Here is a 24,413-nt window from a genome sequence, read left to right as displayed (position 1 = left end):
TACATGGTGTCTTCACTGTTCACCCTTGGGAACAAGGAGACCTTGGCTCCAACCCTAATTATCTTTTCCAAGCTGGTGAGGTCAAGTTAGAGGCAACGGGAAGGTAGAAGCGGGGGAAGTGGTATGGAGGGAGAAAGTGATTCTCTGCCAGTGAGCAAGGTACATTTTGGTTTCAAGCAGCACTGGAGCTGCATGTGGCTCAGCCAAACAAACCTCCAGTGTTTTCAGCCCACTCAAAGCCCTCTATCCGGCAGCAAAGTCATCACTACTGACACTATCAGTGTCAGTTTGGGGGACCCCTTGATTCAGTAGCCCCATCCACATTGATTTCTAGTTGGGGCCATGTCATTTATGCCTTTTAGCTGACTCAGACTTGACTTCCGCAGTGGTGGCTTTTTTTCAAGAGTGTAGCTTAATCTTGGACATTTGCTGCCCCACTGTCATGATAACATCTCTTACACTTTTTCCTGGTCTAACATAAAAGGGGGCTTTTCAGCAGGCCTGACCAAAGAATTTTATATTACTTTGGATCCTTTTTTCATTCCCCAGTGACTCATCTTCATCAGCATTATAAACCCAGTTGGGCAGGAAGACTCTTGCTAGTCAATGCCTCATCGTAGGAATTTGCTTCAGAGAAGTCTCTCCAAGAGCATCCACAGCACCCTATGGCAGCCAGGACCCACTGCAAAAAAAACTCAAGCCTTTTACAATCATCTCCAAATAGATCTCAGGTGGACATGACAAACCGCAGGAGGAGCTGAGCCCTGAGATGGCCCAGGTGTTGCAATTCTTCCTTGCTCTACAAGCATTATGTTGCCCCCTCATCTCCCATGTGGACCAGCCAAAGTTCTAATGACTCAACTGGTTTCTGCTTGTAGCAGTTGTGAATTTCCCTCCTGGCACACTTGGTTTAGGTACATGTGGCAGTAACTTGTCTATAAAGGGGCAGAACCTTCTGTCTCCACCCTCCTACTCCCTTTGAATCTTAGTGTTAATTGTTACTGTGGGCAGACTTCAGGCTAACCACCCAATTGGCAGGGAAGTCCTCCGCTGCCTCCCCCACCCCTAGCAAGTTTGCAGCAACTGGGACACAATTCCAGCAGCTGTCCTTAAACTTACTGCCCAGTACTCATCCTGTAACCACCTTCTCAGTTTTTCCTCATTAATAGGTGTCTTCGTTTCCTGGGGCTACCATAACAAAGTACCATGAACTGCATGTCTTAAAACAACACGAATGTATTCTCTCACAGTTTTCGAGGCTAGAAGTCCTAAATCCAAGTGTTGGTAGGGCCATGTTCCCTCAAAAGCCTCTAGGGGAGAATCCTTCCTTGCCCTTTCTAGTTTCTGGTAGCCCCAGGTGTTCCTTGGCTTGTGGCAGCATATCTCCAATCTCTTCCTGTATCTTCACCTTGCCGTCTTCCTTCAGTGTTTTCATATGGCCTTCTCTTCTTTGGGTCCACATGTCCCTCTTCTTATCAAGACTTAGTTAGAGTAGGGCCTGCTCTAATGACCTCATCTTAACTTGATTGCGTCTGCGAAGACAATTCTAAATAAGGTTGCATTCACAGGTATCAGGGGTCAGGACTTCATCATATCTTTTGGGGGCACACAGTTGAACTCAGAGCAATAGGCAAATAAGTAGAGGACCATTTATTGCCCAGTTGACCATACAATTTGGTAAACAGGTTTACTGCCAGCTCTAGTAGGCTTCCTCAAATTCCATTTGCTCTGTGAGGTCTCATCCTTCCTGTTCCAGAAAGCCTTGTCTTTTTCAGCATCCTGTTCTTGGTTGCCAAACTTAGGCAAGATCTGTGAGAGATCTGAGTGTTTATCCTACTTGCAAGCCAAGAAATTATCCTGCCATGGTTTCATGGATGCTGATAGAAGATAACGGGTCTCGTAGGTCAGAAAGAAGGACTTTATTATTCTCTGCACAGCAGGCAGCATGAGTTTTCTATTTGTGCCACTTTTCCCTTCCTTAAGTCCCACAGGGGTAACATAGAGTGGCCCAGGTGAATGCTCTGCATGTGGTCGTTTTCATCACAGCTGAAGGATCTCCAGCTTAGGAAACCAAAATCTTTTAGAATGGGCTGCAAACAAACCTGCCTGACCTTTATCCCACAGTGGGGAACATTATTATATTGGACAGTAAGTAAAGGTGTCCTCTTCTCCAGTAGCAGCCACTCTGTCTTCCCAGGCTGTTGGCTCTTTAGCAAACATCCTTGAAAACTAGTCCAGAACCAAAGCTGTCAATTCACAAGATACGCAGAAACACAAGGGACTCACGGGGAATTGTCTCCCAACAGTTGTCTTAAGTCGTTGAGTTTATTGAATTGTACGAATTCTTTTTGTATTCTCTATATAAGACCTTTGACAGATACATGTTTACAAATATTTTCTCCTGGTCTATGGTGTGCCTTTCTGTTAACTGTGTATTTCAAAGGACCAAGTTTTTAATTTTGATGAAATCCATTTTATCAATGTTTGCTGAAAGTCTCTGCTTTCTGTGTGCTATTTAAGAAATCTTTCAATGTTGCAAAGATTTTTATCCTGTTTTCTTCTAGAAGTGTAATAGTTTCAGTTCTTACATTTAAGTCTATGATTCATTTTTAATTTTTTTGTGTATAATATGAGAGTAAGGGTCAAGGTTTATTTTTCCCATATAGATACCAGTTGTTCCAACACCACTGTTTTATATTTTCTCCATTAAATTACTTTGGAACCTTTTTTCAGAAGTCAGCTGACTATATATATGTAGATCTATTTCTGGACTTTATTCTCTTCCATTAATCTCCATGTGTATTCTTTCACCAATTTCACATTGTCTTAATTTTGTAGCTTTATAGTAAGTCTTGAAATCGGGTAGTATAAGTCTTACAGTCTTGTTTTCTGCCTTTCCATACAAATTTTATTATCAGCTTATCAATTCTTCCAAAAAGCCTGGTAGGATTTTGATTGATCTTATAGATTTTTTTAATCCATACATTGTGTATTTCAGGAACAAAGAAAACTCCGCTCCACTAGAGGAAACTACCACAGGAAAAAGTGAAGCAAAAAAAAGAAAGATTGCAGAAACTTCAAATGTTATCACTGAGTCATTGCCGTCTGCAGAATCTGAACCTGTTGAAATCGAGGTGGAGATTGCTGAAGGCACAATCGAAGTGGAAGATGAAGGCATTGAAACGTTAGAGGATGTGGCTACTGCCAGGCAGTCCATAAAGTATATTCAGAGCACAGGTTCCTCTGATGATTCCGCTCTGGCATTATTGGCAGATATCACCAGCAAGTACCGTCAAGGTGATAGAAAAGGGCAGATTAAAGATGAAGATGGCTGTGCCTCTGACCCCACAAGCAAACAGGTAGAAGGTATTGAAATTGTGGAACTTCAGCTGTCACATGTGAAGGACTTGTTCCATTGTGAGAAATGTAACCGTTCATTTAAATTGTTTTACCATTTTAAGGAACACATGAAATCACACTCCACTGAGAGTTTCAAGTGTGAAATATGCAATAAAAGGTATCTTCGGGAGAGCGCATGGAAACAGCACCTCAATTGTTACCACCTTGAAGAAGGTGGAGTCAGTAAGAAGCAAAGAACTGGGAAAAAAATTCACATATGTCAGTACTGTGAGAAACAGTTTGACCACTTTGGACATTTTAAAGAGCATCTTCGAAAGCATACAGGTAATTAGCAAATACTTTATGTTAAAAGTATAGATTTTCCACATTCACTTGAAGCTAAGTGTCTAAATCCTTTTTTCTTATTTTAATTAGCACCACAGGAACCACTTCCTGTGTTCCCTAATGTGCCGGCTGAGCACACAGTGTTTTTATAATATTCGTTGAAATATTTACGCTTTCAAAGCAAAATCAGTACTAACTTTGAAAGTAATTTTCATTCTTACATCTTGGCAATTTTTATAATTTAAAAAAAAATACATAAAACGGTTGTGATTCTTTATTAACGGTTATAGATTATGAGATTTTAATTACAGTGAAACTTCACTGTTAACTGTTTTTACTTTCCCTGCCTTATGTTAACAGATTACATAGATGGGTACATTTGCAAACAATCCCAAATATGTTTATACCTTTGCATACATTTGGTTATCTGTTTTGACCTGGCAGATAGGAAGGCAGTATTTGTCCATCTCCTTCATCTCTCCAAGGGCAAACATGTCAGGACTGGTGCACAGCCAGGGAGATGAAAAGTGTAAGGTCTCTGTACTCTCCTAAGAGCCATCCCAGATGTGAGGGAGATGTCCAGGGAGTCTGCCTTAGAACCTCTGGCCCTTCTAGTTCTGCATCCATCCCTGAGCCTATTTTTCTCCCTGTCAGAGTCCCTGTCCTTGGTCCCACACCCCAAGCTTTCTCTGCTAGGTCTTCTGTGCCATACACAGGAGTTACCACCACGAATGACTTGGAATCTTGGGGAGTCCCTAAACCCACTGTGACAAAGGTGTGGGGAAAGCACTTGCTGCAGAGTGCTAAGTGTCAGACTTCTGGACATTTGTTCCCAAGTTCTTACTCTGTGAGATGGTTAAGGCTGTTGAGACTATTAATACAGTGAATACAATATAGTTATCCCACACTATTCAGAATCTTTCTCTTTGATGCTAGAGTTTGGAGAACTTTGGATGAAATTTTTTCGTAGATCCCTTGCTGTCCAGAGTTGCTTGCTACATACTGCTTGAAACTGAGAAAACATAGATTCAAATAGTGTGGGATCCCTCACTATTCAAACCCTTGTTAGTAATACTCAAGAACTGGATAAATAAGTGAACAGCAAGGGAATCTCCTAATTTACTTAAAGGCTCACTATGAATTTAGAAGGCTTTAAGGTAACTAATTTGGGGTAACTAATAGGCATTCATGAAATCTTTGGGGAAAATGCTTTCTGGTTTTACAAACATTATATGTAAAGACCTGTTGTATATTTGGAAACTGCCTAAAGGTATAGTTTTTAGTCATTAAAAAACAAATAAGCACCTATGTTAATGGTCTTCTGATGAACATGTTTGTGGTAACTGTGGATTAGTTTTGCAAAAGCATTGGTGTACCTGCAGCACAACTTAGTAAATAAATGTTACTTGGTGACTAGCACACTTTGATAGGAGTTTCCAGTACCCCAACAGATAATCACTTCTATATTATTTCCTATCAGTGTGAAAGTAGAAACAATTGTCTCTTTTACCCAAAACACTACCTAGTGACTTACCTGTTTGAAAATAGGACAACGCAAACCATTTTGGAAGTTTTTAAATATGCTTTCCAAGCCCTGCACATTGTATTTTGGATTGAGCAGAAAAGTATAGAGCTAAATCACATTATGGGTTTTTTAAAAAATTTATTTATTTTATCCATTTTTGGCTGCGTTGGGTCTTCGTTGCTGCACACGGGCTTTCTCTAGTTGTGGCGAGCGGGGGCTACTCTTCGTTGTGGTGCGCAGGCTTCTCATTGCGGTGGCTTCTCTTGTTGCAGAGCAGGGACTCTATGCGCACGGGCTTCAGTAGTTGCAGCACACAGGCTCAGTAGTTGTGACTTACAGAGCGCAGGCTCAGTAGTTGTGGTGCACGGGCTTAGTTGCTCCACGGCATGTGGCATCTTCCTGGACCAGGACTTGAACCCGTGTCCCCTGCATTGGCAGGCGGATTTTTAACCACTGTGCCACCAGGGAAGCCCCACATTATGTTTTATGTCTGTGTTTCCCTTCAAAATGATGTGAGATAACTTAAGTAACTTAGTTAAGTAGTTGTTACAAATTACAGAACCAGATGCCCTTTGAAGGAACAGTTTAGTATGTAAAGCAAACTGAACTTTTATTGTCTTTTTTAACCTTGATCAATTATTGTACTAGTAATTAGTCACAAGACAGCATATGTGATCAGTGATTTAGTAAATTCAAGAGGAACATAAGTAAACAGGTTTTTTTTTTTATAAATTTATTTATTTTTGGCTGTGTTGGGTCTTCGTTTCTGTGCGAGGGCTTTCTCTAGTTGGCGAGCGGGGGCCACTCTTCATCACGGTGCGCAGGCCTCTCACTATCACGGCCTCTCTTGTTGCGGAGCACAGCCTCCAGACACGCAGGCTCAGTAGTTATGGCTCACGGGCCCAGTTGCTCTGTGGCATGTGGGATCTTCCCAGACCAGGGCTCGAACCCGTGTCCCCTGCATTGGCAGGCAGATTCTCAACCACTGCGCCACCAGGGAAGCCCCCAGTAAACAGTTTTTAATTGTGTTTGTGTTAATAAAGGGTGGATCATTTTTCACTTATAACAAACTAAGTGTAAAGATAAATGGTCCCGTTCCTGTTTCCTACTCTCAACATATACATAATATACCCCCCTCAATTTCATATTTTGTATACTTTCATTAGTTTAGTGCTTTGGTTTCTTGTATGTTCTTAAAGCATGCACAGTAATCCACGCTTGATTTGCAAAATTTTGGCTGTTACTTGTCCTGAATTACTTTGTTTCCATTTGGAAAATAGTGATGATAATGCCAGCCTGCTAGGTCATGGAGATAAATTTTAGAGTCCCTGCCTTCAAGGAGTTCAAAGTTACGTTAGGGGAGACAAGCAGGCACAATCAGCTAAGTGCTGATAGAGGTAAGCACAGAGTCTTATGGGAATGCCTGCTTGTGCTGTTCATGATGAAAGAGACAAGGATGGCTTCCTAGAGGGTTTACCCTATGACTCCCAAAGGAAAAGGAGTTAGCCAGGAGATAAACGTTCCAGACAAAAGAAATTAAGTGTACACAGACATAGAGGAGAGATAAGTCACTCATTTGGAGTACTTGCTAGCAGGTTGTTATGACTGGAGGATTGGGTCCGAATGCCAGGAGATGCAGCTAAAGAGTTTGGAGGGCTGACCATGTGGCGTGCACTTAGGCATCATGGATGATCTCCCAGTGGTTCAAGGACGAGAGAGAAAGTGATGGGAGATGAGGCTAAGATCATGTAGTTATTTTCATTTAAGTGCTGTAAATGAGTTTGGATTTTTATCTTGAAAGACTCTGGGTCACTTTAAAGAAATTTAAGCCAGGGAGTTTTCTGATTAAATTTATGCTTTAGAGAGAGAGAACTGGCAGGATAGATTGGAGTGGGTGAAGCCTACTGCGTCTAATTCGAAGGCTGTTGGAGTAATCTAAACAAGGATGGGGGATTGAATAAAGGCGGTAATAGTGAAAAAGGGTTGGAGATACAACATTAAGTAGGCAGAATCAACAGGGTTTGGTGATTGGTGAGATGTAGGGGTAAAAGAGAAGGTGACTCCCAGCTTTCTGATTTGGGTGGCTACATGATTGGAAGTTTATTAATTTAGAAAGAAAAATATAGAAGGGTAAGATTTGTGGGTGGGGGGAGAGACCCAGATATATTGACAGATATGCCTGTGGAACATCGCATGTGAAAGAATCCAAAGATGACCTGTAACCATGTTTTCAAGTAATTGTTCCCTAGTTGCCCAGAGAGGTGGTGTGGAATTGTAGGAAAAAATCTGGGTCCGGAAACCATAATTAGATTGAGGCTCCAGGTTTTTTTTATTTTTTGTTTTTTTTTTTTGGCCACACTGCGCAGCTCGCGGGATCTTAGTTCCCTGACCAGGGATTGAACCCTGGCCCTGGCAGTGAAATTGCCAAGTCCTAACCACTGGACCTCCAGGGAATTCCCAGGCTCCAGTTCTGACATTTGTCAGCTTGATGAACTTTATCTTTGGGCCTCTTTCCTTGTCTGTGTAAATAAGAATAATGATGCCTACTTTACAGGGTTGTGACAAATAAGAGAAAATGATAAAAGCACTTGGAAGACTGTACTTTCTACACATCTAAAGTATAATCAATCTCTTACAATTCCTAGATTTTATTGGGCTTATTAAACTAAATTTTTAAATAGCAGAAGCTCAAAAGATGTGCACTGAAAAGTGAATCTCTTTCTTACTTAAATAGATATCCCCAGAAGCAGTTACTGACATCATTTCCTTATTTGTCCTTCCAGATATATTCTTTGCATTTTCAAGTAACCATAAACAGACACACACAGAAGTTTTGAAACAAACAAACAGGAGCATGCAATACAGTGTTACGCCATTTAATTTATCTTGAACTCTTTTTAATGTGTGAAACATTCATGAATCTACTTAATTTTTTTCACTGTGGCTGCATGGTATTTCAGTGTTTGGGTATGCCATAATTTACTTACTCCTGTGGATACACTTTTAGGTTGTTGCTAGTCTTTTACTATTACACACTGTGCTGAAATAAACACACCTGTACATAATCTTTGTGTACATGTTCAAATAACTTAATTTTTGACAGCAGAATTGCCAAGTCACAGAATATGTGCATTGTAAATCTTGGCAAATATTATCAAATTGCCCTTTAAAGAGGTTATGACAGTTTTCATCTGTAGGCTTCATTTATAGTAAAAAATTATACACTATTAAAACTATTCTAGTTAGCAGTATCTCCCAACATTTGGGGAGTTGTAAAGGAGTTTCTATACCAACAATAATTCTAGGTGATTAGGTCTTCTCTCTCAAATTAATTTTTCCATCTCATGAAAATTATATAAAAAATAAGCTATAATTGTTTTGTCAGGGATAAAACACAGCTCAGAGTTACTTGACTGTGTCTGTTCCACGTGAGTATGAGGGTCATGTCTAGGACCAGATCATCACTGAGGTTCCACCTCTGAAATCTTAGTCCTGTTCTCTACAAGCATCATCCTGTCTCTTGAATTCTCACTGCTTTCCTTACTTTGACTGTGGGAGTCTACCTCATTTAGCCTTCCTGTCTTTCCATACCCCTTTCCACCTAGTTTATTGCCCCGTTTCTGACGTTATCTTGTCCTCATTGTATATATCTTGAGTCACTTTTTCTTGTACTCTAAGCATATTCCCTTTGGCTTCCCCCCCCCCCCCACATTCAGTATTTTTATTTAATTTTTTAGCAGACAATTTACATACCTCCCTCCCCTTCCTTTAAGTTAGTGTGACAATTTTCCATAATAAACTACTTAAAGAGAAGCTTTGGTCAAGAATGGAATGAGGGCTTCCCTGGTGGCGCAGTGGTTGAGAGTCCGCCTGCTGATGCAGGGGACATGGGTTCGTGCCCCGGTCCGGGAAAATCCCACATGCCGCGGAGCGGCTGGGCCCGTGAGCCATGGCTGCTGAGCCTGCGCGTCCGGAGCCTGTGCTCCGCAACGGGAGAGGCCACAACAGTGAGAGGCCCGCGTACCGCAAAAAAAAAAAAAAAGAAAAAAGAATGGAATGAAATAGCAAAACAAAACCCAAATCACTGCTGCTTTTAAAAAACCAACGCTTTCACCAATTATCCTCAAACAAAACACACAACAAGGTTTGCGCCATATGTGTCTTCAGTGTTTCCTGGCGGCCGGCTCTCCTACCCATGATGCAAATGGCGCAGCTGCCCGGCGCAGCCTGTCCGTCCTCGTGCTGGATCTGGGAGGCTCGCTCAGCTTCACATTACCCGAAGGCCCTGGATAGAAGACTCTAAGGTCTTGAAATCCCAAATGGTCATGGCTCCATCGATGCCAGTAGTGCAAAATTTGCGACAATCTTGCTTGTCCACCTCATAAATAGACACTTGAGTGATGCTGTTCTGGTGCAGCGTCTCCAGGGCCGTGTTGCGGTCCTCGGTCGTGGCCCGCCTGCCCATGTTGCGGAAGCGCTCCATGGCCGACATGTTGCGTTGGATGCTCTGTTTCGGGATGTCTAGCTTGGAGACGAAGGTCAAGCAGCCGCGGTCGGCGCAGCTAAAGAGCATGGGGCAGCAGTCACGGCCGGCGGCCACGACGCTGTTTTCCGAGACGAAGCGCACACTCAGGAGGGGCAGGAACTCTGTCTTCAGAGTTGAGACTTGCACACTTTTTGAGGCATCGGCAACGGACACGGTGCTGTCGTGGCTGACCCAGGCCAGGCGGCTCCCGCTGGCGGAGAAGCTGACCCCGTGCACCCAGCCGCCAGTGCCACTGCCACCAAACTCTGACATCAGCTGACCAAAAGGCATCTTGCTGCCCCAGGGCGTACTGGCTGGCTTCTCATCCACTTCTTTAATGTAGGCAAAAAACACTCTGCCTTTGAAATCACAGGATCCTGCTGCCAGCAAGACGTTGTTGGGATGCCAATCCAAGCTGAGGACCGTGGAGCGAATGGGTTTTTAAATGTGCTTGCTTACCCACCGGTCATTTTCGGACTCAAAGTAACAGAAATGAGTCGTGCTCCGTTGCCCACAGCAAATTTGTTCTGTAGCGGGGACCACTTGACAAAAGTGGCTGCACGGTTAATTCTCAGGATCACCAGGGTCGGCTTCCAGACACCATCTTTCTGACTCCACACGTAGGCATTGCGGTCAGCCCCACAAGTGACGACGCCGTCACTCTTGGGAGCCCAGTCTGTACCTGTGATGTGTCTGCTGTGCTCCTTGAGTTCATGAGCTTTCACCCACTGGCTCCCGTTCTTCTCATAGATGTGGACTTCGTGGTTTTTGGGGCTAAGGGCAATCTGGGTACGATCCCTGTTCCAGGCATGACAGGTGATTGGCTCTAGTAAAAAACTGACGCAGGGACATTATTCTTAGTGCCTTCAAAGGACAGAAAGCTGGGGGTCGGGGCCGTCCGAACGGGCTCGGAGCGTTGAATTCGCCGACTCTGGTCAGTCAACGCGAACAGGCTCCAGCAGGTGCGGGCGGAGGACCGAGGCCCAGCTCCCTTTGCCTTTTGAACCCTACATCCTGGAACTAATTATTGCAGTCATTTACTTCTGCTCCCTGCTGAGCACTGCTGGAAAAAATTCTTATCAGACCTTAAGTTAGGCCTTTTGGTGTCTGATTTATATCTTTCCTTTCCTAATTGGCATTCTAGACCTTCAGTGCAGCACTCAAGACCTCTGCCCACACCCCACCCCAGCAGGTGACATGTTTGTCTGACTTCCTACCCCCAACCTAGCTGTGTTGTAAACTATGTGGTTCCTCGTTGTCTCCTTCTGTTTTATTACCGAGAAAGATATTTCCCTTTTCTCCAAGGCCAGTCCTGAATCCCACACCTTGATGTCTCCTCCAAGACCATGTTTCATCTTTCATTCCTACTACTTTCTCCTTCTCCTTCAGCAAATAAGTAATGACTCTCTTCTGGCTTAGAGAACCTCTTATTGACATGTCCCCCTCTAGCCATGTGTCCTCTTTACTTCCAAGCCTTCTTGAAAGAATTTCTGTACTGACAGTTCCCATTAACTTGCCTCACTCATGCTCCCTTATCCCACTGTAGTGTGGCTTCTGATTCTACCATACTACTCACAGTGTTCTTGCTAGAGTTATTCCAATCCCCTGTTGTTATCCTACCTGATCTTTCTGTTCACTTAGGTGCTGTTTATTACCTCATCTTCCTGAAATTTCTTTCTTAATTTTCCTCAGTGTTCTTTCCTTCTACTTTTGGCTATTCTTTTTGTTTTCTTTGCTTGCTTCATCTACCTGCTGTTTTAACTGGATGTTTTATTGGATTCTGTATCTGTATGTCAGTCCACCCTCTGTTTAGCTCCAGATTTGTCTATGTAACTGTCTACCAGATTTTCCACTTTGCTTTGAGTACCTCAGACTCACTGACTCAAAAATGAATTTATAATCTTCCCTAGCACATCCCACTCCAAACCTACTGGGACTTCTCTGTTCTTTATTCTGGTTGGTATTCTAAGCCAGAGATCTGGGAGTCAGTATGACACCTCCCTCCTTACCCCTCACCTGCCATGCTGTTTTACACTTCTGTGCCTCTGCCTAGAATAACCTACTTCTTTCCTGTCCTTTGCTCATTCCATTCCAGGCAGAATTCATCACTCTCCTCCTCTGTACTGCTGCAGTCCCATTTCCCATTGCCCTCTTCTCTGTAACAGGCCTTCTGTGGTGCATTGCATTTGTTTATGTTCATGTATTTCACCTTCCTGAAATACTCTGGCCTATGATATGAAGTTTTTAAAAACAAGGACAGTTTATCTTCATTACCTGGCATGTGGCCTGGCAACACAATAATTGCTCAAAAAATGCTTGTGGAATGGAGAGGGGTGCATGTCCCCAAAAAGGAAATTGACCTTGATTTTTATCTAAGGGAAAATATACAATTTTTTAAGAAATGCAAAAACATGGAACAATATTCAGATCCAAATTTTATTTCTTTGCCAGAGCACAGATATAATCACAAGAATCATTAAAAACTTACTATTTCCACCTCTTAGAATAGTCTTTCGGATGTGGTGGAAACATCTGAGTTATAAGTTCTGATCCTTCTTTCAAGAAGGTGCTATTAGAATTAACCAAAAAGAAAAAACTTTTTGCATTTTCTGTTTTTCTTAATTTGTCAATATGATTTTTTTTCTATTCTAACAGGTGAAAAACCTTTTGAATGTCCAAATTGTCATGAACGATTTGCTAGAAATAGCACCCTCAAATGTCACCTGACTGCATGCCAAACTGGAGTGGGGGCAAAAAAGGGAAGAAAGAAGCTTTATGAATGTCAGGTATGTGTGGGTGTATTCCGTCCTTAGCAAAGGAGTCTGCGTTTGAAATCATTAGAGGTGAAGGGTGACAGACCTAGAGCAAAGGTATAGAGCTGACAACTTTAGAAAGAAATGAGAGTAAAGAACATCATTGTCCTGCTTTCATAAGGGGGAATAGTAATAGTAGTAGTTGTTGTTTTTATCCAACCCTAGATGATACCAATGTCAATAAAACTATGTCCTAAGTAACATAGTCTGAAACTATGGTTATTCTTAACCATAGAACAATCATTAGAATTCAGGAGTGGGGTGGAGGAGGCAGACCAGCTATAATTGGCGGCTCTTCCATGATTAGTGTGTATTTATCCCACATGGTGAAATTGTTCTTAATGTTGATATCACGGAAGAAATTATAATAGTGTTACTTTATAGTCCTTTAATATAGGCAATATTAAAATGTTTCCCCAAAAGGATTTAAGTTGTTAGCTAATCAGGTAAAAGATCAAATAAACAAAAGAATTATGAAATTCCCTTAGACTATGTTACACATGTCATATTTATAACATTTTCAGAAAAATCTTCAACTTTTTTCTTATAGAGAATAAATGCATCCATATTTCCTTCAGTTTGAATATAAATGTTAACACCAAATGTTTGGTTATTTCAGGTCTGTAATAGTGTGTTTAACAGCTGGGACCAGTTCAAAGATCACTTGGTAATACACACTGGAGATAAACCCAACCATTGTACTTTGTGTGACTTGTGGTTTATGCAAGGAAATGAATTAAGGAGGCATCTCAGTGATGCTCATAATATTTCAGAGCGTCTAGTAACTGAAGAAGTTCTTTCAGTAGAAACACGTGTGCAAACTGAACCTGTGACATCAATGACTATTATAGAACAAGTTGGGAAGGTGCACGTGTTACCATTGCTTCAGGTTCAAGTGGATTCGGCACAAGTGACTGTGGAACAGGTCCACCCAGATCTGCTCCAGGACAGCCAAGTGCACGATTCACATATGAACGAGCTTCCAGAACAGGTCCAGGTAAGTTATCTAGAAGTGGGTCGAATTCAGACTGAAGAAGGTACCGAAGTACATGTAGAGGAGCTGCACGTTGAACGGGTAAATCAGATGCCAATGGAAGTACAAACTGAGCTTCTAGAAGCAGACTTGGATCAAGTGACCCCTGAAATCATGAACCAAGAGGAGAGAGAGCCTACCCAAGCAGATGCTGCTGAGGCGGCCAGAGAAGATCACGAAGATGCTGAGGGTTTAGAGACCAAATCAACAGTGGATTCCCAAGCTGAAAAGTCAGAAAATGAGAACAGAACACCTATGCCAGTTTTAGAATGAAATAACAAATGAATATATTTTTAAATTTATGTGTTGAGTTTTTGAACTGATGATGGGCAGTGTGACTGTCCTTAAGCTAACAGACATGTGGACCAAAGTTAAGCTCTTTCCTGTTGTGTTGAACTGTTTCTATTGAAACAAACTGATTTTCCCCCACTTGATGCCACAGAGGAGGGATCTTTCCCATAAGTGAATGGGAAGCTTTGAGAAGTATATTTCTGGAAAACTGAAATGGATTATATTCTTATTATATAGTTGGGTACGAATGTATCTGTTTTCATTGTGGTAAGGGTTCTCCCTTCTCTCTTTGCCCAGTCATGTCCTTCCTCAAGTTTTTTTTCCCCCATATTGTAAAATCAAACATAAAATCATTAGAATACAAGTTTATGTATTCTAATGCATGTTAGAATATTTGAATATATAGGAAACACAAGGCTGCATGAAGAAAAGTGCATTGTTACTGTGCAGTTAAATTTTGGCTTCTGGCTTTCTTTAGCTTGAACAACACTCTTGTCTACCCTGACAGTCACAGATGTCATCTCTGCAACAGAAACGGTGGTGGTGGCGGCAAATTTCTAGAATGTTTAAAAACCAACCACACCCATGTGCCTTTTCAAATTCAACTAAACTTCTGTAAAGCGCCTCTGGGTCTTTCAGAGTTTGTGTTGCAAGGAGCAATGTAGGTCATGCTATAGCACTCGGTATTTTCCTTACAGTGACAGCTACCGGTTCTTTTTCACTTCAGTTAGATTGAGAAATTTCATTCAGTGGCGGCTGAAGGGCCATTTTCAATTGGGAAAATTCACTTATATCTGTGGTAAACTTTATTTTGATGAAAAGTTGCACTAGTATTTTACCACCAGATGAAAAAAAAGATGAGCATCACTTAAAAATTAATGTATTTAAAAGTACAGAGAAAAAACATGTATATAATATATTAGGCTTTGTTTTGAATGAATCTTTTTCCCCAATCCTTAATGTAAAGATCTTGTGCTATAACTTTTAAAGCCATACAAATAAGAGTGCTAAACTGTGGACTTAAAAGTAGGTGTGTAAATATTTTTAATCAGTATTACTTGGAAAATAAAATATAACAACCACATACACCAATATGCTATTTTCTTTACCTGTTAAATATTGGGAGATATTTACATTTTTAAAGTAAACTTTAAAATTATGTGTTCATGACTCTTTTTTCACCTTACCAGTGTGGAAGTTGGTTCATGGTCAGAGATGTCTTCTCATCTGTATTAACATGACTGATAACACGAATTGAGATATAAAATTCTCAGTACACATCTCCAGTCCCCAAAAATCAGTTCAAAAGAAAGGAAGGAGGAAGAGGTTGATATTTGCTCTTCTGTATGGTGGAGCACAATAGCCAATGGGATTTTAGTACAGCCTATTTTAAAAATACTTTCTCCACTTACTAGTGTGTTAAATTTAAAAGATCAATTCAACATGACTTTTAGTAATGCTGATGTTAAATGGTATCACATTTATGAAATTACTGAAGAGGATGGCTTCACACAACTGGAGAAGTCATGGATTTAAAGATAATAGGAATTAGAAGGTGGTTTTTATTTTAGGATCAAAGTGTATGAACATTTCCAAGTCTGTTCTCTTTGGCAGTTGGGTATCTGCTACAAAGCTTATATTTTTATTTATATATATATATATTTTTTTCTTTTTTTGAAGTCAGAAAATACTAATGATAGAATTATATCATATTGAAATTTTCAGTTTGCCTTAAGATGTCCACGTTCCTGAGTTAGTTGTAGTTTAAAGAAATGTTTACATTCCTGACATAACAGTGGTCTCAAGTATATAAATTATTAGTTAGTATCTAGTGAATTTTCAATGCTGAAAATAGCTCATGCTGTGCCCTTAAGCCAAGGTATGAAACAAGGTTTATTTTTAAACATAATCTTTCTAGAGCCCTGACCACAAGGTAGAGATCAGGGACAAAGGCACAGCAAAGCATTAAAATTATCATTTGAGTTTTTAGGTTTGGCAAGGCCTTTCAGAACAGGTTTGAGGGACAGGTATAGTTCATTTTACTTTTCCCAAAAGTGAAGGCTGTATCAGCGTGCTCCAAATGCCAGTAAATTTGATTGCAGAAGAGAGAAAGCTACCCACTGGTGGTAAACCTTAGGTTGACTAGGACTTGGCAGTTCATAAAGCATTTTACAGTAACAGCTATTAAAAACCATGATGTATATTGAAGTACTGAACTGGGTATTTTGTTCCTCTCACTTTACTCCTACTGGAGTTTTTAGCCAGGTCTACAGTGTGACACCTGGGCAGTAGTGCCAGACATTGGTCATCATAGGAATCCCAAGAGCACTGGAGAATGATAGGAGAGCCTCTTCTATCTCCCCTACTCCACTGTTCAAAAGCAGTTCTTTGATTATCTGACACCAACTGGGTTTCCTTCAATTCTGACAGTACCAAGAGTCAACATAGATTCCAGAAGTTAGAAGTACCACAAGATTGCCCCCACTTCAGACACCAGCCGACAATAGAGTCCCCAGGGTACCTACACTTCTGCCTGGCCAACTACAAATTAGGTGTTCCCACCCCTTCCCAGGTTCAATAATGTGCTAGAATGACCCAGAATTCAGGAAAGCACTGTACTTAGGAGTGTGGTTTTGTTATAAAGGATACAAACCAGGAACAGATGGGAGGAAGGACATGCTTAGGGCAAAGTGGGGGGAGAAGTGTACAGCACTTCCCTGTCCTGTCCTGGTGCTGCACCCTCCCAGCACATGGGTGTGTTTACCCAGATGCTCCTTTAACATTGTTTACTTAAGTTTCATTACCTAGACATGATTAAGTTATTGGCCATTGATTATTGAACTCTCTCCAGCCCCTCCTACTTCCCTGGAGATCTTGGGGGTGAGGCTGATAGTTCTAGCCCTCTGATTCATATGGTTGATTCCTCTGGTGACCAGAGCCTAAAGTCACCTCATTACATAAACTCAGGTATGGGCTTGTTAGGAATAACAAAAGACGTAACTCAGGAAATTGCCAGGGTTCTAGGAGCTTAGTGCCAGGAACCAGGGACAAAGACTGAATACATACTTTTTTATTATACCGTATGTATCATCTGAGATTCAAAGGAAAACTAACTGAACCCTCATGTCAATACATTTAAAACCTAGAAATCTTTTGGATATGTACAAAAACAGAAGGATCTTACAGTCTTACCATTTAAAAAGGCTGCCATCCTCATCCTACTATTGAAAGTAGAAATATTTTCATGGAAAGGTAAGTGCTTCTCCAACTACATTCAGTTTTGAAGTAATATTTCAAGATTAAAGAAGTCCATGAGAGTCTTCTAATTACCCACTTTATACTTTGAATAAGCAAACAGTATTGACTGAGGCCTAGAAAGTGTCAACCAGTAAATCAAGTGGATTTTAATGCACATCTTCAACATGGGTTGATTGTTCTAAACGAACAAATGAACAATTAAAGACCAAACAAATGGTCTTTAAAGTGTTCACATGGAAACAGTTTTATAACTGTCATGTAAAATTACAAGTAAATGACCTCTTAAAAGTTTAGCCTGATTTTGTTGGAGGTAACATAATAGCTTTGAATTTATTAACACTAACCACTGTGTTTGTTATATCAGGAGAGAGAAACCTAAGCTGAATGTTTTTCATGTGTAATGTGCTGAGCTGTGCCATGGCTCTTAAAGAATTTGTCATAGGGCTTCCCTGGTGGCGCAGTGGTTGAGAGTCTGCCTGCCGATGCAGGGGACACGGGTTCGTGCCCCGGTCCGGGAGGATCCCGCATGCCGTGGAGCGGCTGGGCCCGTGAGCCGTGGCCGCTGAGCCTGCGCGTCCGGAGCCTGTGCTCCGCAACGGGAGAGGCCGCAGCAGTGAGAGGCCCGCGTAACGCAAAAAAAAAAAAAAAAGAATTTGTCATAAAGGATTCAAGTGAGAAGCAGAAGGAATTAAAACTATCACCACCAATTACTGAGATCCATTATATTTGGAGGCCTAGAAGTGTATTGCTTTAAAACCATAAATGTAGAGGCTGTCATTATCATAAATGTATGCTGAATTTACAGAATATCTTAAAACTACTACATGTTCTATAAATGTTACTTCATTAATTCTGTTGACATGGTACGTAGGAAGGCAGCATGTGAATTCATAATTTTTTTCTCCTCAACTTTCCCATAACCTAATACGACACTAAATATGACACATACAACTGAAGTGATGCCCACCTTGATATTTGTACCAAAATACAGCCTAGGAGAGAAAAATCTTGTAACAATAGCGTCATTTATGAATCACTTATTATATGCCAAGCACTTTACATTTAATCATCTCAATGACCTCAGGAGGTAATTAACATTATTAGCTATCATTTTACAAATAGAGGAAACTAAGAGGAGGAGATGAGAAATAGCTGGTAGAAAGTGGAGCCGATATTTGAAACCAGGGAGTTAGACTCCACAGACTACACCCTTGATCACTAAAATACAGTCACCTCTGTATGAGATCTGTTTGTGGCTGACAATATTGGATTGCACAGAGCATAAGTCAAACACCCATTTTCCTTTTGTAATTTACATCAGCCCTTGATGGGGCTGGGGTGGGGGAACAGGAGATCAGAAAAGGTGGCAAAACACATGGAGCAAATTGCCTTTTGGTAGCTCCTTGCCAGTCTCCTTGCCTTGAGACCACACCATCTAGGCAATGGTTCTGCAACAACAGCGTGCATCAGCATTTTGTTAAAACGCACAATTCGATTGGTCTGGGTAAGGACCCAAGAATTTGCATTCCTAACCTTCCCAGGTAATACACTGGGTTTAGTCCTGGAACCACACCTGGAGAATGGCTGACACAGAGTACTTAAAGGAAGCACAAATGACTAGCCAGTGGCACTAACTTGTTTTGAGGGTCTCTTCTTTTTTTGTAGCGTAGTCAGGTGCTACTCAAAATATCTTGTTACTTGTTGTTCATGTTTACTATTCATGTAATGGACTGGACTAAGACAACAGTCTTGGATTTTTTTGTTTCAAGAGCGTTCTACGTATTCTCAGTAATGAATTGCCTTTATAATGTTTCTGAAATGAAAATGCCACAAAGACATGAAATGTTAGAGAATAAGAAATTAGAAACTGGAAAATCACAATAATTGAATAGTTTTGCTTCCACTGGGTAACTCAAATATACTTTAGAGACAAAACAATAGCTAATTATCTGCTGAGGAGCAAATGTCAATGTATGAATTCACCTAAGAAGAGCTAGATCATTAACTGGTTGGGAGTTTGGTAGACCACCCATATTAGAGCAGTAACTGTGTCCTCTGAAATAATAGTTATCGATTAGATACAGCTATGAAACACTATGGAGGGAATAATAGGGGTTCAGAACCCTAGTCCAGTTGAAATGGTGCTTATGAAAAACTAAAGACAAAAATCAAACAAAAGTAACTATTTGATTCTGACAACTTTTCATGAGATAATTTCACTACAGGATCAATGGGCCCAAAGCCTTCATCTGTTCACTGTCCAACTGTAAATAATACCCAAGTGCTGATTATAAGAAAATATCACACTTATTGCTATACTTGGCTACATAGTCAAAATTTTGGAGTATAGTTGCTACTATAGGGAATCTCGGCAACTCAAATTTTTTAATGAAAATTACTTTTATAATGAAAACTTTTTATATGAAAATATCTCAAGATCACAATTTGGGGTTTTTTCTCTCCCCCCCTGCCTCCCACCTCTCTCTCTTTTCTCTGTTGTACTTTACCTTTAGAAAGAAAGCTCAGTATTGAACATTAATGACTAAATGATGAGGCAGGGAAGTCTAAAGTGAATTAAAGTATGCAGTATATCAGTAGAATTTAAGCTGACCGGCAGAAGGAGTAGTGGCACCTCACTCAGCTGCTGAAATTTACCACCTTTTTTTCTACTTTGTTGTTGTTGTTAACTTATATTTGCTCAAGTAGAAGATTCACCTATATTAGAAAAATAAGTTAAAAACTACTCCAAGACCCATTAATCAGAAATAACTATTGTTAACATTACATGAATATCTGTCCATATACATGTGCACAAGAGAGAGAGAGAACTTTTAAAAACAGAATTGCCCTGCTAGCCTTAATTCTTTTGGTTTAATTTTGCTTGAATTTAACAGAAATAAGAAGGGAAGCAGGATACATGGATAAACCTCAGATAAATGTTTCTTTACTACTAGTCCTTTAAAGGTTCCTATAAAATTAAGGAAAAAGGGATTTTAATAAATACTAATTGTCAGTGATTCAATTTGATTTGCTAATTATATTTGCATTGTCAAGGCTTATAAAGTCAGTGTGCAGATTAAACAGCTGATTAATTACAGCACAGAGAGAATTTGTGAAATAGAAGACAGAGCTGAAGAAATTACCCAGAATCTGAAAGAAGGTAAAAATCTGGAAAATATGAAAAAAGGCATGAGCTAGAATGAGGGGGTCTGACACACATAATGTTCAACTGGAAAACCTGAAAGGAAGATAAACATGGGACAGGGATCATATTCAAAGAGATATTGTCTGAGAATGTTTCTGAAGTGTCTGTAAGACATGAAGTCTCAGACTCGGGTAGCACACAGAACCTTAACAGCATAAATAAAACAAATTTTCCTGGAACAGGATATACCTTTTGAGTTACAGGTTCAACTCTACAGCAATATGCAGTCTTAGAAAACTTTTGCTCTGTGTCGGCTCCCAAGATATGTCAAATATCCCTACCAGGAGAGAGGAAGGAGAGTGGAGGTAGGAAAACCCCATGAATAGCCCAGGTTCACATTCAACAGGGATGCTATGTATCAGGTAACTTAATGACCAGAAAATAAGAGTAGAATGTCCCTATATGCCCTAGAACAGCACTAAAGGTGGAAAGGTCCCTCAAAACCTGAAATAAAAATAATAGCTACCATTTATTAGGCATTTATTAGACATTTGGGCCCCAGCTACTTAGAAACTGTGATGAAAGGAGTAGACAGATACATTGTCAGTGGGGGGTCCTCCTAAATACCACCTGAGCCCATGGACTCCAGATTAAGAAAACCTAGTTTACTGTTTTCCAGAAACATTGTCTCAATTCTCACAACTCCCAGATTACAGGTGAGGAAACAGACTAGAAGGTGCTTGAAACCAGAGTGTCATATAAGTAGTAAGTAACAGAGCTACAAGTCAAGGTGTAGCTTTATGACTCAAGAATCTAAACTTTTAGCCACTGTCAATGTTACTCAAAGTAGAGAACAAGGACCTCCTGCATTAGAGTCAGTTGTTCCTAAGAATGTTTTTGACTTCTTTTCCGCTAACACAAGGGAGCAGGGTTTAGCAAACTAAATTTTAATGAGCTCTGCAATAACATGAAACTGTCTATACTGTCTTTATAGGTCTTACAGTTTCATCAATTCTTTTGGAAAATAATATTTTTCTGACATTAAAATTTTTCTCTGACATATACACCCATTGTAGAAAATGCAAACAACACTGGAAAGTATTAAGATCGTTTAAATCACCTGAGATTCTGCCACATAACCAAAAACATTTCCAATGTCTGGTGTAGTTCCTTCTAGTTATATATATCACAGATTTCTGTCATTCTGTTTTGTAACTTTTGCTTTCACTTAACATGTTGAAAATATTTCCCCATACTATTCAAAACAAGACATTTTAACCTCTATATATTACTGTTACATTGTAATCAACCTATTGTTGAATGGCCCTTTCTAGGAGAAAAACAACACTTTTTTCAAAGAAGGGAATTGAACCATGAGGTCAGCCCTGTATGGCTGGGTATCCCGGGACTCCCAAGGGAAGGGAAGGCATGAAGGAAGGGTTTATGATTTGAAAGGGAGCAGGCCCCAGCAGCATGTCTGCAAGAGAAATTGGGGTATAGGGGGCTCCTGGAATGGAGTCTGGCCAATGGACTTTAAGAGAAGTGGTTTCTGATGCTGAGTTTTAAGTTTTCCTTTTCTATGATAGCCTAAAGTTTTCAGTAACCTCTTAATTCTCTAGAAGCGAGCATCGGCTTTGCCCTCTGGTACTGTACGGGTCCGTACACGGTGGGAGGGCCTATGAGAGAGTACATGTCAGGTTGGGAGTTTGAGGCTCTTGGTATCTAGGCAGTTTCTTTATGAAATCCTGCTCTGTGTATTGTCATGTTGTAGGATTCAAGGAGTATTTTATATTTTAAAAATATGCAATGATTTATCCTGTATTTTATTGTTTTAGAGAGACTGACGGCATGTATTAAGATTACTCCTTTTAAAAAAAAGTCCTTTTGTCTTTTGAGGAGAAGTCCTCCCTTTAAAGTCACACTTTTCTCACAGAGAACCTTTATCCTACACAGGTAGATGACCACTCTTACAAAACAAGGAAGCAATTATTCTAGGTTCTCTTGGTTTTCCTGCCAATCTCAATGGTCAGTCTGTGGAGCTGTCCAAGGTTTTATTTCTTGTCTTTCCTGTTCTGGCCCCTTTAATCATCATACAAAGAGGCAGCAGAGGGTAGTAAGGGAAGAGCTGCAGACTCGTGTGACCTTGAGCAAGTCAAATAACGTTTCTGGGCCTCAGTTTCCTCATCTATCAAAACAGGGACGGTAATAAGAGCACTTAACTAAAAAGGTTATTGTGAGGATTTAATCGGTTACTCTTTGTGAAAGTGTCACAGTTCCTGGCAAGTAGTGAAGAAAGGAATCTTTGGATACCCTAATTTCTACCATAAAAGGGTTTTAAACTTAGGTTATTTTTCTCCTCAGCTCTTTCGATTTTGTAAATACACCCTGGTAATCATGAATTGAGGATGCCGCAACAGGAGGAGGAAAGAGTGTTCACTGAGCTGTGACTTAGGGCTCCTAATCATGGCTCTGCCATTAACTAGCTGTGTGGCCCTTGTTAAGTTAATTGACCTCTCCGGCTTCGATCTCCTCTGTAAAATGAAGGACTTGAACTTCAATAAATCAACTCTATGCTTCAGTATTCGGTGAATCGCATTCCCTCCTTGTTTGTAGACTGGAAAAATATTTGGCACCTAGCATCAGCCAGAGAGTCATAGCTGCGGAGTACCCAGGAAGTTAGGGGTCCACTGCCTAAGTGGCACCAAAGGAACAGGGCCTAATATATGCAAGGACTCCACGCTGAGGGTGGCATTAGCGCTTATTTCTGCAGAGCCTAAACCCTGCCAGACTCACCTGAAGGAGCCGTCACTCTGGTTTGCTAGAAAACCCCGTTCTGTTAGGAAGATTACTGGGTCGCTGTCTCCCAAGGACACGGAAACCTTTTTTATCCAGAGGCTGGAGCGGCTCAGTACGAAGCGTGAGTTGGGAGCTGTGTCAACCCTCTTTCGGCTGTGTGGCCACTTCGCATCCGTGCTCTAGGAGGCGTCCTCTCTGCGGCAGGGCCAAACCCCCTCCTCGAGTGTCTGCGACGGGTGTCCCCGCGCCGGGCGCCCCACTCCCTCCAGCCCCTCCCGCCTGGCTGCCATAGAAACCGACCTACGAAGTCCAGGCCCGCGTCCCGGTACCCCGCGGGCCTCCCCTTCCCCCCCTCCGCCGGGCCAGCCCCCCGCTCCGGATTGGTCCTTCGGGAAACGCTGCGGGGCGACTGGGTCCCCTCGGAGGAGCCCGGGCCGGGCCGGTGGGCGGGGTTTGCCGCGGCCGCCGTCCGTCAGGTCGGCCACCCCTGACAGCTCCGGGAGCCTACAGCGCGGCCGCGGCGCCCCGACACACACGCACCGCCCGCGCCCGCGCCAACCACCGGGAGCGCCTGGCCGGGCGCCGCGCAGCCGACTCCGCGAGAGGAGCTCGCCACCAAGGTAAGCGAGGGCTGCGGGGCTCGCAGCCAGCACCCCACCCGGCAGCCCCTTCCTTCGCCAGGCTGCCGACCTGGGTGCTGAGGAGGGACGCCTCTCCTCCCCGTGACCCGAGGGGAAAGAAAGACACAACTGCTGGCGGGGGTGGGCGACTTGGGGTTAGGAGAAGGTTAGGTGCTTTTTAGGGGCTCCCCCTCCCAGGCCCAGCGCTCCTGGGAGGAGAGCGCGTTGGAAGCGGAGACCGGGGTGTGCCGGCGCATGGGGCCCGTGCCCGGGGGCGTGCGCCCGGGGTGCGTGTGCGCCTGTGTCCCGGAGTCCCGGCTTGGTGCGGGCACCCGTGTCTGGGGGCGCGCCCTGAGCCTCGCCCCGCGCACACCAACTGCGCGCCACCAGCGCTCCCGGGCGCAAGCCCAGAGCTCGAGAGTTTGTATCGAGGGCCGGGGACCTGCGTGACCCCGGCTGGCAGTGGGCAGTGGAGGGAACTGACAGTGAACGGCTGTGGCCCAGAGGAAGGAACCCTCCACCACCACCCACGCCACGACGCGCCCTAAAGAAAAACGCTCCTTTTGAAAGACTGTACAAGTAAGGAAGAACCTGTCTCCTCTTCCCTGAGGTCCCTTCAGGAATATTAGGAGCTCGAGGACTGGGCGATGCGACCCGGAGAGGATCGCAACAGGGTCTTTAAAATGCCGTCTCCGATCAGCTTTGTGTGCCTCACACAATATC

The 24,413-nt window shown here is 42.1% G+C and overlaps 1 protein-coding gene and 1 pseudogene across 4 annotated transcripts in view; one reads left to right on the top strand and one right to left on the bottom strand.

The window, feature by feature from the left end:
• Positions 1 to 14,107, top strand: part of ZNF131 (zinc finger protein 131) — a 31,934-nt gene extending 17,827 nt beyond the window's left edge. The window contains exons 5-8 of one of the 3 annotated variants that reach the window (XM_082835916.1): positions 2,999 to 3,359; positions 3,462 to 3,684; positions 12,390 to 12,520; positions 13,167 to 14,107. In XM_082835916.1, coding sequence (XP_082692042.1) covers positions 2,999 to 3,359; positions 3,462 to 3,684; positions 12,390 to 12,520; positions 13,167 to 13,853 — 1,402 coding nt within the window. In that variant the 3' untranslated portion in view covers positions 13,854 to 14,107. Of the gene's footprint in view, positions 1 to 2,998; positions 3,685 to 12,389; positions 12,521 to 13,166 lie in introns of those variants that run through there. The other 2 variants (XM_082835917.1, XM_082835915.1) reach the window with 2 other exon arrangements.
• LOC309960613 (actin-related protein 2/3 complex subunit 1A-like) lies at positions 9,026 to 10,545 on the bottom strand (annotated as a pseudogene). Its single transcript has one exon. The product of its transcript is annotated as an actin-related protein 2/3 complex subunit 1A-like (transcript).
• Positions 14,108 to 24,413: the final 10,306 nt, after the last annotated feature.

This window comes from Leucopleurus acutus (genome assembly GCF_964270905.1).
Source record: "Leucopleurus acutus genome assembly, chromosome: 3".
Classification (NCBI taxonomy): Eukaryota; Metazoa; Chordata; class Mammalia; order Artiodactyla; family Delphinidae; genus Leucopleurus; species Leucopleurus acutus.
The sequence above is the reverse complement of the archived record's forward strand: the minus strand, read 5'-3'. Positions and strand labels throughout refer to the sequence as shown.